The 13,706-nt window shown below is 48.8% G+C and overlaps 1 protein-coding gene across 1 annotated transcript in view; it reads right to left on the bottom strand.

Moving 5' to 3' along the window:
- ZDHHC5 (zinc finger DHHC-type palmitoyltransferase 5) overlaps window positions 1-13,706 on the bottom strand; it is a 404,963-nt gene that overhangs the window by 131,034 nt on the left and 260,223 nt on the right. Inside the window, exon 8 of the mRNA XM_069233064.1 lies at window positions 12,568-12,700. Within this exon, the coding sequence (XP_069089165.1) occupies window positions 12,568-12,700 (133 nt within the window). The remainder of the gene's footprint in view (window positions 1-12,567; window positions 12,701-13,706) is intronic.

The following is a 13,706-nucleotide window of genomic DNA, read 5'->3' as shown; positions in this document are numbered from 1 at the left end:
GCATAGACAGCCCACCGTTGGGGGTTCAAGGCAACCCTGAAGTCACTGCACCAGCAACACACAGGGACGTTTAGGTGCAGAGATCAAAGGAGGGCCTAAAACACATAGCCACCTATGGAGAACAGGGGTGCTCCAGTTTCAGTTTGCCAACAGATAAGTACCTGTGTCTTCAGAGCGCAGACCATGGGGGTTTTGTAGAGGGGAGGGGGGGACACACACAAGTAGGCACACAAAAAACACCCTACAACTCACCCTCAGCAGCACAGGGGCGGCCGGGTGCAGTGTGCTTAGCAGGCGTTGGGTTATCTGTACAAATCAATGGAGGGACCCGGGGGTCAGTCTAGCGGTGCAGGCAGGGCACAGGGGGGCTTTTTGGGCCAGCGACCGATTGGGCTAGGCAGAGGGTCGCCTGATGGTCACTCCTGCACTGGAGTTCGGTTCCTTTCGGTCCTGGGGGCTGCGGGTGCAGTGCTTGGTCCAGGCGTCGGGTTCTTTGTTCCAGGCGGTCGCGGTCAGAAGGAGCCTCTGGATCCCCTCTGCATGCGTTTCTGTGGGGCGCAGGGGGGTCGTCTCAGGTTATTCACGAGGTTGCAATCGCTTGGGAGTCCTCTCTGCAGCGTTGGTTCTATGGAGCTCGAGCCGAGGGCGTTGGGTGCAGAGAGTGAAGTCTCACGCTTCCGGCGGGAAGAGTGAGTTCTTTAAAAGTTGTTTCAAAGTTGCAAAAATGTTGCTGTAGGTGAACAGTGCTGCTGTTCTTGGGAGTTTCTTGGTCCTTCAGTTCAGGGCAGTCCTCGGAGGCATCAGAGGTCGCTGGTCTCTGTCGGATGCGTTGCTGTGCAGGTTCTTTGAGTCTGGAGATCGGCTGGTAGGGCAGGGGGCAAGTCAGTTGGCGTCTCCGTCGTCTCTGCAGGGCTTGACTCTTCAGCGGTGCAGGCAGGCAAGGGGGGGGGCTCCCCGGGGTAGCCACCACCTGGGCAAGGGAGAGGGCCTCCTGGGGGTCACTCCTGCACAGAAGTTCCGTTCCTTCAGGTGCTGGGGGCTGCGGGTGCAGGGTCTTTTCCAGCCGTCGGGACTTTAGGTTCAGGCAGTCGCGGTCCGGGGGAGCCTCGGGATTCCCTCTGCAGGCGTCGCTGTGGGGGCTCAGGGGGGACAACTTTGGTTACTCACGGCCTCTGAGTCGCCGGAGGGTCCTCCCTGAGGTGTTGGTTCTCCACCAGTCGAGTCGGGGTCGCCGGGTGCAGTGTTGCAAGTCTCACGCTTCTTGCGGGGAGTTGCAGGGGTCTTTAAATCTGCTCCTCTGTAACAAAGTTGCAGTTCTTTTGGAGCAGTGCCGCTGTCCTCGGGAGTTTCTTGTCTTTCTTGAAGCAGGGCAGTCCTCTGAGGATTCAGAGGTCGCTGGTCCTTTGCAAAGCGTCGCTGGAGCAGGTTTCTTTGGAAGGCAGGAGACAGGCCGGTAAGACTGGGGCCAAAGCAGTTGATGTCTTCTGTTCTTCTTCTGCAGGGGTTTTTCAGCTCAGCAGTCCTCTTCTTCTTGTAGTTTCAGGAATCTAAATTCTTAGGTTCAGGGAAGCCCTTAAATACTGAATTTAAGGGCGTGTTTAGGTCTGGGGGGTTAGTAGCCAATGGCTACTAGCCCTGAGGGTGGGTACACCCTCTTTGTGCCTCCTCCCAAGGGGAGGGGGTCACATCCCTAATCCTATTCGGGAATTCTCCATCTGCAAGATGGAGGATTTCTAAAAGTTAGAGTCACTTCAGCTCAGGACACCTTAGGGGCTGTCCTGACTGGCCAGTGACTCCTCCTTGTTATTCTCATTATTTCCCCCGGCCTTGCCGCCAAAAGTGGGGCCGTGACCGGAGGGGGCGGGCAACTCCACTAGCTGGAGTGCCCTGTGGTGCTGGAACAAAGGGGGTGAGCCTTTGAGGCTCACCGCCAGGTGTTACAGCTCCTGCCTGGGGGAGGTGTTAGCATCTCCACCCAGTGCAGGCTTTGTTACTGGCCTCAGAGTGACAAAGGCACTCTCCCCATGGGGCCAGCAACATGTCTCGGTTGTGGCAGGCTGCTGGAACCAGTCAGCCTACACAGATAGTCGGTTAAGGTTTCAGGGGGCACCTCTAAGGTGCCCTTTGGGGTGTATTTTACAATAAAATGTACACTGGCATCAGTGTGCTTTTATTGTGCTGAGAAGTTTGATACCAAACTTCCCAGTTTTCAGTGTATCCATTATGGTGCTGTGGAGTTCGTGTTTGACAGACTCCCAGACCATATACTCTTATGGCTACCCTGCACTTACAATGTCTAAGGTTTTGCTTAGACACTGTAGGGGCACAGTGCTCATGCACTGGTGCCCTCACCTATGGTATAGTGCACCCTGCCTTAGGGCTGTAAGGCCTGCTAGAGGGGTGACTTATCTATACTGGCATAGGCAGTGAGAGGCTGGCATGGCACCCTGAGGGGAGTGCCATGTCGACTTACTCATTTTGTTCTCACCAGCACACACAAGCTGGCAAGCAGTGTGTCTGTGCTGAGTGAGGGGTCTCCAGGGTGGCATAAGACATGCTGCAGCCCTTAGAGACCTTCCCTGGCATCAGGGCCCTTGGTACCAGAGGTACCAGTTACAAGGGACTTACCTGGATGCCAGGGTGTGCCAATTGTGGACACAAAAGTACAGGTTAGGGAAAGAACACTGGTGCTGGGGCCTGGTTAGCAGGCCTCAGCACACTTTCAATTCAAAACATAGCATCAGCAAAGGCAAAAAGTCAGGGGGTAACCATGCCAAGGAGGCATTTCCTTACACCCACTCCCCCCTTTCAAACGAAAGAGGATGAGACTAACCTTTTCCAAGAGAGTCTTCATTTTCTAAGTGGAAGAACCTGGAAAGGCCATCTGCATTGGCATGGGCAGTACCAGGTCTGTGTTCCACTATAAAGTCCATTCCCTGTAGGGAGATGGACCACCTCAACAGTTTTGGATTTTCACCTTTCATTTGCATCAGCCATCTGAGAGGTCTGTGGTCGGTTTGAACTACAAAGTGAGTACCAAAGAGGTATGGTCTCAGCTTTTTCAGGGACCAAACCACAGCAAAGGCCTCCCTCTCAATGGCACTCCAATGCTGCTCCCTGGGGAGGAACCTCCTGCTAATGAAAGCAACAGGTTGGTCAAGGCCATCATCATTTGTTTGGGACAAAACTGCCCCTATCCCATGTTCAGAGGCATCTGTTTGCACAATGAATTGCTTGGAGTAATCCGGAGCTTTTAGAACTGGTGCTGTGCACATAGCTTGTTTCAGGGTGTCAAAGGCCTGTTGGCATTCTACAGTCCAGTTTACTTTCTTGGGCATTTTCGTGGAGGTGAGTTCTGTGAGGGCTGTCACAATGGATCCATATCCCTTCACAAACCTCCTATAGTACCCAGTCAAGCCAAGGAATGCCCTGACTTGAGTCTGGGTTTTTGGAGCTGCCCAGTCCAGAATAGTCTGGATCTTAGGCTGGAGTGGCTGAACTTGGCCTCCACCTACAAGGTGTCCCAAGTAAACCACAGTTCCCTGCCCTATCTGGCATTTGGAGGCCTTGATAGAGAGGCCTGCTGATTGCAGAGCCTTCAAAACCTTCTTCAGGTGGACCAGGTGATCCTGCCAGTTGGAGCTAAAGACAGCAATATCATCAAGATAAGCTGCACTAAAGGACTCCAACCCAGCAAGGACTTGATTCACCAACCTTTGGAAGGTGGCAGGGGCATTCTTTAAACCAAAGGGCATAACAGTAAACTGATAATGCCCATCAGGTGTGGAGAATGCTGTTTTCACTTTTGCTCCAGGTGCCATTTTGATTTGCCAGTACCCTGCTGTTAAGTCAAAGGTACTTAAGAATTTGGCAGCACCTAATTTGTCAATCAGCTCGTCAGCTCTAGGAATGGGATGGGCATCTGTCTTGGTGACAGAATTAAGACCTCTGTAGTCCACACAAAACCTCATCTCTCTTTTTCCATCTTTGGTGTGAGGTTTGGGGACTAAGACCACTGGGCTAGCCCAGGGGCTGTCAGAGTGCTCAATTACTCCCAATTCCAGCATCTTGTGGACTTCCACCTTGATGCTTTCCTTAACTTGATCAGACTGTCTGAAGATTTTGTTTTTGACAGACATGCTGTCTCCTGTGTCCACATCATGGTTACACAGGTGTGTCTGACCAGGGGTTAAGGAAAAGAGCTCAGCAAACTGTTGCAGGACCTTCCTACAATCAGATTGCTGTTGGCCAGAGAGGGTGTCTGAATAGATCACTCCATCCACTGAGCCATCTTTAGGGTCTGATGAGAGGAGATCAGGGAGAGGCTCACTCTCAGCTTCCTGGTCCTCATCTGTTACCATCAACAGATTCACATCAGCCCTATCATGGAAGAGTTTTAGGCGGTTTACATGGATCACCCTCTTGGGGCTTCTGCTTGTGCCTAGGTCCACCAGGTAGGTGACCTGACTCTTCTTTTCCAGGATTGGGTAAGGGCCACTCCATTTGTCCTGAAGTGCCCTGGGAGCCACAGGCTCCAAAACCCAGACTTTCTGCCCTGGTTGAAATTCAACCATTGCAGCCTTTTGGTCATACCAAAACTTCTGGAGCTGTTGGCTGGCCTCAAGGTTTTTACTTGCCTTTTCCATGTACTCTGCCATCCTTGAGCGAAGGCCAAGTACATAGTCCACTATGTCTTGTTTAGGCTCATGAAGAGGTCTCTCCCAGCCTTCTTTAACAAGATTAAGTGGTCCCCTTACAGGGTGGCCAAACAGAAGTTCAAAGGGTGAGAACCCTACTCCCTTCTGAGGCACCTCTCTGTAAGCGAAAAGCAGACATGGCAGGAGGACATCCCATCTCCGTTTGAGTTTTTCTGGGAGCCCCATGATCATGCCCTTTAATGTCTTGTTGAATCTCTCAACAAGGCCATTAGTTTGTGGATGATATGGTGTAGTGAACTTATAAGTCACTCCACACTCATTCCACATGTGTTTCAGGTATGCTGACATGAAGTTGGTACCTCTGTCAGACACCACCTCCTTAGGGAAGCCCACTCTGGTAAAGATACCAATGAGGGCCTTGGCTACTGCAGGGGCAGTAGTCGACCTAAGGGGAATAGCTTCAGGATACCTAGTAGCATGATCCACTACTACTAGGATGTACATATTTCCTGAGGCTGTGGGAGGTTCAAGTGGACCCACTATGTCCACACCCACTCTTTCAAAGGGGACCCCCACCACTGGAAGTGGAATGAGGGGGGCCTTTGGATGTCCACCTGTCTTACCACTGGCTTGACAGGTGGTACAGGAGATGCAAAACTCCTTAACCTTCTGGGACATGTTGGGCCAGTAGAAGTGGTTGACTAACCTCTCCCACGTCTTGGTTTGTCCCAAATGCCCAGCAAGGGGAATATCATGGGCTATGGTCAGAATAAACTCTCTGAAACCCTGAGGCACTACCACTCTCCTAGTGGCACCAGGTTTGGGATCTCTTGCCTCAGTGTACAGGAGTCCATCTTCCCAATAGACCCTATGTGTTCCAGTTTTCTTGCCATTGGACTCTTCAGCAGCTTGCTGCCTAAGGCCTTCAAGAGAGGGACAGGTTTCTTGTCCCTTACACAACTCTTCCCTTGAGGGTCCCCCTGGGCCTAAGAGCTCAACCTGGTAAGGTTCCAGCTCCATAGGCTCAGTTCCCTCAGAGGCCAGAACTTCTTCCTGAGAAGAGAGGTTCTCTTTTTGGTGTTGTGTTGCAGCTAGTTTCCCAGCTGGCTTTCCTTTTCTCTTGGTAGGCTGGGCCTTTCTTCCAGACTCCAGCTCTACTTTTTCACCCTGTGCCTTGCACTGTGCCCTTGTCTTGACACACACCAGTTCAGGGATACCCAGCATGGCTGCATGGGTTTTTAGTTCTACCTCAGCCCATGCTGAGGACTCCAGGTCATTTCCAAGCAAACAGTCTACTGGGATATTTGAGGAGACCACCACCTGTTTCAGGCCATTGACCCCTCCCCACTCTAAAGTTACCATTGCCATGGGATGTACTTTAGTTTGATTGTCAGCATTGGTGACTGGATAGGTTTGTCCAGTCAGGTATTGGCCAGGGGAAACCAGTTTCTCTGTCACCATAGTGACACAGGCACCTGCATCCCTCAGGCCCTCTACACTTGTCCCATTAATTAAGAGCTGTTGCCTGTATTTTTGCATGTTAGGGGACCAGGCAGCCAGTGTGGCTAAATCCACCCCACCCTCAGAGACTAATGTAGCTTCAGTGTGACACCTGATTTGCTCTGGGCACACTGTTGATCCCACTTGGAGACAAGCCATTCCAGTGTTAGCTGGAGTGGAGTTTGAAGTGGTATGTTTCTTGGGACAGGCCTTGTCTCCAGTTTGGTGTCCAGACTGACTACAGCTACGACACCAGGCCTTTTTGGGATCAAAGTTTTTACCCTTGTACCCAGAATTGTTTTGTGAAGAGGCTCTGGGCCCACCCTCCTGTGCAGGTTTTTGGGGGCCTGTAGAAGACTCTTAACTATTTTTGTTTTTGGCTGTCTCACCACCCTTCCCCTGGGGAGGTTTTGTGACCCCTTTCTTTTGGTCACCACCTGTGGAAGTTTTGGACACCCTAGTCTTGACCCAATGGTCCGCCTTCTTTCCCAATTCTTGGGGAGAAATTGGTCCTAGGTCTACCAGATGCTGATGCAGTTTGTCATTGAAACAATTACTTAATAGGTGTTCTTTCACAAATAAATTGTACAGCCCATCATAATTACTTACACCACTGCCTTGAATCCAACCATCTAGTGTTTTTACTGAGTAGTCTACAAAGTCAACCCAGGTCTGGCTCGAGGATTTTTGAGCCCCCCTGAATCTAATCCTATACTCCTCAGTGGAGAATCCAAAGCCCTCAATCAGGGTACCCTTCATGAGGTCATAAGATTCTGCATCTTTTCCAGAGAGTGTGAGGAGTCTATCCCTACACTTTCCTGTGAACATTTCCCAAAGGAGAGCACCCCAGTGAGATTTGTTCACTTTTCTGGTTACACAAGCCCTCTCAAAAGCTGTGAACCATTTGGTGATGTCATCACCATCTTCATATTTAGTTACAATCCCTTTAGGGATTTTCAACATGTCAGGAGAATCTCTGACCCTATTTATGTTGCTGCCACCATTGATGGGTCCTAGGCCCATCTCTTGTCATTCCCTTTCTATGGCTAGGATCGGTCTTTCCAAAGCCAATCTTTTGGCCATCCTGGCTAACTGGATGTCCTCTTCACTGGAGTTATCCTCAGTGATTTCAGAGAGGTTGGTCCCTCCTGTGAGGGAGCCAGCATCTCTGACTATTATGCTTGGAGTCAGGGCTTGAGAGGCCCTGTCTTCCCTAGATAGGACTGGTAGGGGGGAATCACCCTCCAAGTCACTATCATCATCCTCTGAGTTGCCATCCTCAGAGGGGTTGGCCTTTTCAAACTCTGCCAACAGCTCCTGGAGCTGTAGTTTGGAAGGTCTGGGGCCCATTGTTATTTTCTTTAATTTACAGAGTGACCTTAGCTCCCTCATCTTAGGATGGAGGTAAGAGGTGGTGTCGAGTTCCACCACATTCACATCTGTACTAGACATTATGCTTCTAAAAGTTGGAATACTTTTTAAGAATCTAAAACTAGTTCTAGAATCTAATTCAAACTTTCACAAAACTTTTAAACTCTAAAAGAAATGCTAAACAGGGACTAACACAAGGCCCTAGCAGGACTTTAAAGAATTTAGAAAAATTTCAAATTGCAAAAAATCAATTTCTAATGACAATTTTTGGAAATTGTCGTGTGATCAGGTATTGGCTGAGTAGTCCAGCAAATGCAAAGTCTTGTACCCCACCGCTGATCCACCAATGTAGGAAGTTGGCTCTGGATGCACTATTTCAAAGTAAGGAATAGTATGCACAGAGTCCAAGGGTTCCCCTTAGAGGTAAGATAGTGGCAAAAAGAGATAATACTAATGCTCTATTTTGTGGTAGTGTGGACGAGCAGTAGGCTTATCAAAGGAGTAGTGTTAAGCATCTGTTGTACATACACACAGGCAATAAATGAGGAACACACACTCAAAGACAAATCAAGCCAATAGGTTTTGTTATAGAAAAATATATTTTCTTAGTTTATTTTAAGAACCACAGGTTCAAATTCTACATGTAATATCTCATTTGAAAGGTATTGCAGGTAAGTACTTTAGGAACTTTGAATAATCACAGTAGCATATATACTTTTTACATAAAACACAATAAGCTGTTTTAAAAGTGGACACTTAGTGCAATTTTCACAGTTCCTGGGGGAGGTAAAGTATTGTTATTTTTAGCAGGTAAGTAAATCACTTACAGGTCTCAGTTTTGGGTCCAAGGTAGCCCACCGTTGGGGGTTCAGAGCAATCCCAAAGTTACCACACCAGCAGCTCAGGGCCGGTCAGGTGCAGAGGTCAAAGAGGTGCCCAAAACACATACGCTTCAATGGAGAGAAGGGGGTGCCCCGGTTCCAGTCTGCCAGCAGGTAAGTACCCGCGTCTTCGGAGGGCAGACCAGGGGGGTTTTGTAGGGCACCGGGGGGGACACAAGTCAGCACAGAAAGTGCACCCTCAGCAGCGCGGGGGCGGCCGGGTGCAGTGTGCAAACAAGCGTCGGGTTCTCTGTAGGTTTCAATGGGAGACCAAGGGGTCTCTTCAGCGGTGCAGGCAGGCAAGGGGGGGGGGGGGGGCTCCTCGGAGTAGCCACCACCTGGGCAAGGGAGAGAGCCTCCTGGGGGTCACTCCTGCACAGAAGTTCCGTTCCTTCAGGTGCTGGGGGCTGCGGGTGCAGGGTCTTTTCCAGCCGTCGGGACTTTAGGTTCAGGCAGTCGCGGTCAGGGGGAGCCTCGGGATTCCCTCTGCAGGCGTCGCTGTGGGGGCTCAGGGGGGACAACTTTGGTTACTCACGGACTCGGAGTCGCCGGAGGGTCCTCCCTGAGGTGTTGGTTCTCCACCAGTCGAGTCGGGGTCGCCGGGTGCAGTGTTGCAAGTCTCACGCTTCTTGCGGGGAGTTGCAGGGGTCTTTAAATCTGCTCCTCTGTAACAAAGTTGCAGTTCTTTTGGAGCAGTGCCGCTGTCCTCGGGAGTTTCTTGTCTTTCTTGAAGCAGGGCAGTCCTCTGAGGATTCAGAGGTCGCTGGTCCTTTGGAAAGCATCGCTGGAGCAGGTTTCTTTGGAAGGCAGGAGACAGGCCGGTAAGACTGGGGCCAAAGCAGTTGATGTCTTCTGTTCTTCTTCTGCAGGGGTTTTTCAGCTCAGCAGTCCTCTTCTTCTTGTAGTTTCAGGAATCTAAATTCTTAGGTTCAGGGAAGCCCTTAAATACTGAATTTAAGGGCGTGTTTAGGTCTGGGGGGTTAGTAGCCAATGGCTACTAGCCCTGAGGGTGGGTACACCCTCTTTGTGCCTCCTCCCAAGGGGAGGGGGTCACATCCCTAATCCTATTGGGGAATCCTCCATCTGCAAGATGGAGGATTTCTAAAAGTTAGAGTCACTTCAGCTCAGGACACCTTAGGGGCTGTCCTGACTGGCCAGTGACTCCTCCTTGTTATTCTCATTATTTCCCCCGGCCTTGCCGCCAAAAGTGGGGCCGTGGCCGGAGGGGGCGGGCAACTCCACTAGCTGGAGTGCCCTGTGGTGCTGGAACAAAGGGGGTGAGCCTTTGAGGCTCACCGCCAGGTGTTACAGCTCCTGCCTGGGGGAGGTGTTAGCATCTCCACCCAGTGCAGGCTTTGTTACTGGCCTCAGAGTGACAAAGGCACTCTCCCCATGGGGCCAGCAACATGTCTCGGTTGTGGCAGGCTGCTGGAACTAGTCAGCCTACACAGATAGTCGGTTAAGGTTTCAGGGGGCACCTCTAAGGTGCCCTCTGGGGTGTATTTTACAATAAAATGTACACTGGCATCAGTGTGCTTTTATTGTGCTGAGAAGTTTGATACCAAACTTCCCAGTTTTCAGTGTATCCATTATGGTGCTGTGGAGTTCGTGTTTGACAGACTCCCAGACCACATACTCTTATGGCTACCCTGCACTTACAATGTCTAAGGTTTTGCTTAGACACTGTAGGGGCACAGTGCTCATGCACTGGTGCCCTCACCTATGGTATTGTGCACCCTGCCTTAGGGCTGTAAGGCCTGCTAGAGGGGTGACTTATCTATACTGGCATAGGCAGTGAGAGGCTGGCATGGCACCCTGAGGGGAGTGCCATGTCGACTTACTCATTTTGTTCTCACCAGCACACACAAGCTGGCAAGCAGTGTGTCTGTGCTGAGTGAGGGGTCTCCAGGGTGGCATAAGACATGCTGCAGCCCTTAGAGACCTTCCCTGGCATCAGGGCCCTTGGTACCAGAGGTACCAGTTACAAGGGACTTACCTGGATGCCAGGGTGTGCCAACTGTGGATACAAAAGTACAGGTTAGGGAAAGAACACTGGTGCTGGGGTCTGGTTAGCAGGCCTCAGCACACTTTCAATTCAAAACATAGCATCAGCAAAGGCAAAAAGTCAGGGGGTAACCATGCCAAGGAGGCATTTCCTTACAATACTATTGTAATAATTCAAAGTTCCTAAAGTACTTACCTGCAATACCTTTCAAATGAGATATTACATGTAGAATTTGAACCTGTGGTTCTTAAAATAAACTAAGAAAATATATTTTTCTATAACAAAAACCTATTGGCCTGGAATTGTTTCTGAGTGTGTGTTCCTCATTTATTGCCTGTGTGTATGTACAACAAATGCTTAACACTACTCCTTTGATAAGCCTACTGCTCGACCACACTAACACAAAATAGAGCATTAGTATTATCTCTTTTTGCCACTATCTTACCTCTAAGGGGAACCCTTGGACTCTGTGCATACTATTCCTTACTTTGAAATAGTGCATACAGAGCCAACTTCCTACACTAGGTCAAGAAAATGCCCACTCCTCACAGGAAGTGGTCATATGGGGGGTTTAGTCCCCCCAGGGGTAAATAGCCCATTGGCTACTAGCCTACACTGGCCTTAACACCCCTAAATTCAATATTTAGGTGCCCCTCACCCCCATCACCAGGACCTTAGATTAGTCTGACCAAAAGAAGAAGGACAAAGAAAAGCCAACCAAAGTGAGAATCGTGGACTTTGGCGCCAATCCCTGATTGTCTGCTACTGTCCAGACAATTGCAGACCTGACACGCCCTGCAGCTGTGCGTCATCCCAAAGCTGTGGAGGCCCCTCAGCACTTCTCCAACCAGCCAGTGTATATCTTGGAATGGAGGTGCCACTTCCTGCAACCTACAGGCACCAACCGCAAAGTCTGGTTCATTGATCTGCTGACCACCGGGTCCCACCAATGCACTAGCAGCCCAGGAAAAGGTTTTTAAAGCTCCCAGAGGTCAGCCCCGTCTCTCCATTGAGTTTAGAAATGCTAGACCATACAGGAGCTCTCCAAGCACCCATACTGGGGGTACTGGACCCTTGTAGCAGCCAAGGCTAGTTAAGTGTCCAGCCCAGACACCAACACTGCCAAAACAGACTTACCGATCTGGGATATCAGTATCACTGTGGCCATCGAAGAGAGTGGCTCTGTTGTGTCCCCATCTCCAGGCTGACCTAAAGAGGGAGTGCCTCCAACGCAAGTGATCTGTTAGGCTGTGGGGCTTGGGTGTAGAGATGTTTTGTCTGAGTCCGAGCCTACCATCGGTGCACCCTTGATCTAGAGACCCCCCAAGAGTTGACCCAGAAATCTACAAATCTTGTGGCATCAAATGTTTTGAAGGCTGCTAGACACTGAGTGTCCTTACTTCGATGATGAGTTGTTTCCACTCACCTACAGAAGTGGCAACATGAGAGGAAGCGAGGGTAGAATGGGGACTTCTCCCGTTTTCGGCAGAAGTGGACGTAGCAGGTGACATCCTGTGTCCCATTTCCAGTTTCTTACAAATAAGGCAAAAAGCTTCCCTCTCCCTCAGCCGTCCCTAAGCCACTTTCTGACAAATTCCGCATTTCATGATGTAGTGGGAGTCGGGAAGACAAACCACACACAGGGGTCATCATTTTCCCTTCATAGGCTGGCCTTTTATCCAAAAGCACTGGCATAGTGTCTAAATGCAACTGGTAGGTGAAAGATAACCTGCAAATGTCAGGGGTTAAATGATTTTTTTCCGAAAGAAAGTTATAAAAAGAAAATGTTTTTAGATGTTTACGAAAAGCCAAACCCCTCCCCCCAAAAAATTTACGTTAGTAGCCAAAGACTGCCTTTAGTAAAGGAGGATTTTTGGTCAGGATCTTCCTCACAGAGCAGAAAAATAAAAAGAAATGGTATGACGGTAAGAGTGTCATCCTCTTGGATGTGTTCAGGTAGCTCGCAAATTCAAGGTGTTCTACATCGGATGAATGTCAATGAGGACACAATGGTCACGAACCCTAGCTGTCGAGAGTGGAGCATTGAACGGCACGTCTACCCAACAATTTTTGTTTATGCAGTTAATTCCAACCACTCTACAATTCACCATTATACTACCTTACCACAAAATGGGCTGCTCTTCTCTCTCACCTTTGATCTTTTCAGCTCTGCTTGGATTCCATTGTCCATCAACTTGACAGTTATCTGGCTATCAGAAATCTCTGGTCGTAGGAAAGGGGGCTGAACAACAACTGTCATTTCCTTCTTCCGCCTTCCCAGGTAGCTGTATAAAAAAAGAGCACCAGTGAAACACTCCGGCATACTCAGACAGGCCGGTTTCTGTGACTAGGTGAGGCAGACAGAATTCACAATGCATGCATAAGTAAGCAGTAAAGAAGAGATAGGTTACTTGTGTATAACTAAAGCGCTCCAGAGGTGGTCTCTTTACCAGATTCACATGCTTGAATCATTCCCTGAGCTAGGCAGTCCCACAATAACATCAAATCAGCTGTTTGTGAGTTCAACATGCCTGAAAGGATGTACACAGTGCACGTTTAGTAGTAGAAGCACATCATCTGAAATAATCCAAAAGCCGGCCAATAAAGTGTGTTTTCCCCCCTGTCCCTCGGACAATCAAACCAAACGTTTTCATGCACAAACATGATAGAATATCAAAGAATTTCTATGGTGAATTTTGTATTCAAGTTCATTCTTTTTAAAATGGCCAGTTTTAGCCTTTTACAAGCTGCAAATACGTGTATATACAAACACAGAAAATAATAGCCTTGCTCACAATAGGTAAAACCATATTGGAAAGTGCTTCATACACCATGCAATACTACATAAATATAAATAAAATACTCCTTTTACATTTCAAGAGTTATATTAAAATATTGTATTATTAACGCACATTACTTCCAAATAAATAATTTCCAAAAAATGACTTAACTAATCTTCTCATTCCCTAAACAAGATTGAAAATAGATTGACACTTATAAAGTATCTCTTATACAGTCTAACCCCAAAATGTTTGTTATAGCTGGCTTTAGTGAATTGTCGCAACAATAATAAAAAAAAAATAACCAAAAATAAAGAATATTGCGGATGTCTAGCTCACAAATTCAGTAACATCCTAGTGGAAACCTGATACTGTGCTGAAGTGCATGTATAGTTGGCTCATAAACAAAACATAAAGCTCATACACTGAATGAATTTCTAGTATCTTGCCATAATCTGAATCTGCTGAAGAGCACCTTCATTAGGCAGAAACTGAACATTGTGCTTTTAAA

Source organism: Pleurodeles waltl, chromosome 4_2, assembly GCF_031143425.1.
Source record: "Pleurodeles waltl isolate 20211129_DDA chromosome 4_2, aPleWal1.hap1.20221129, whole genome shotgun sequence".
NCBI lineage: Eukaryota > Metazoa > Chordata > Amphibia > Caudata > Salamandridae > Pleurodeles > Pleurodeles waltl.
Note: the sequence above shows the minus strand (reverse complement) of the source record. Positions and strands in the feature narration are given on the sequence as shown.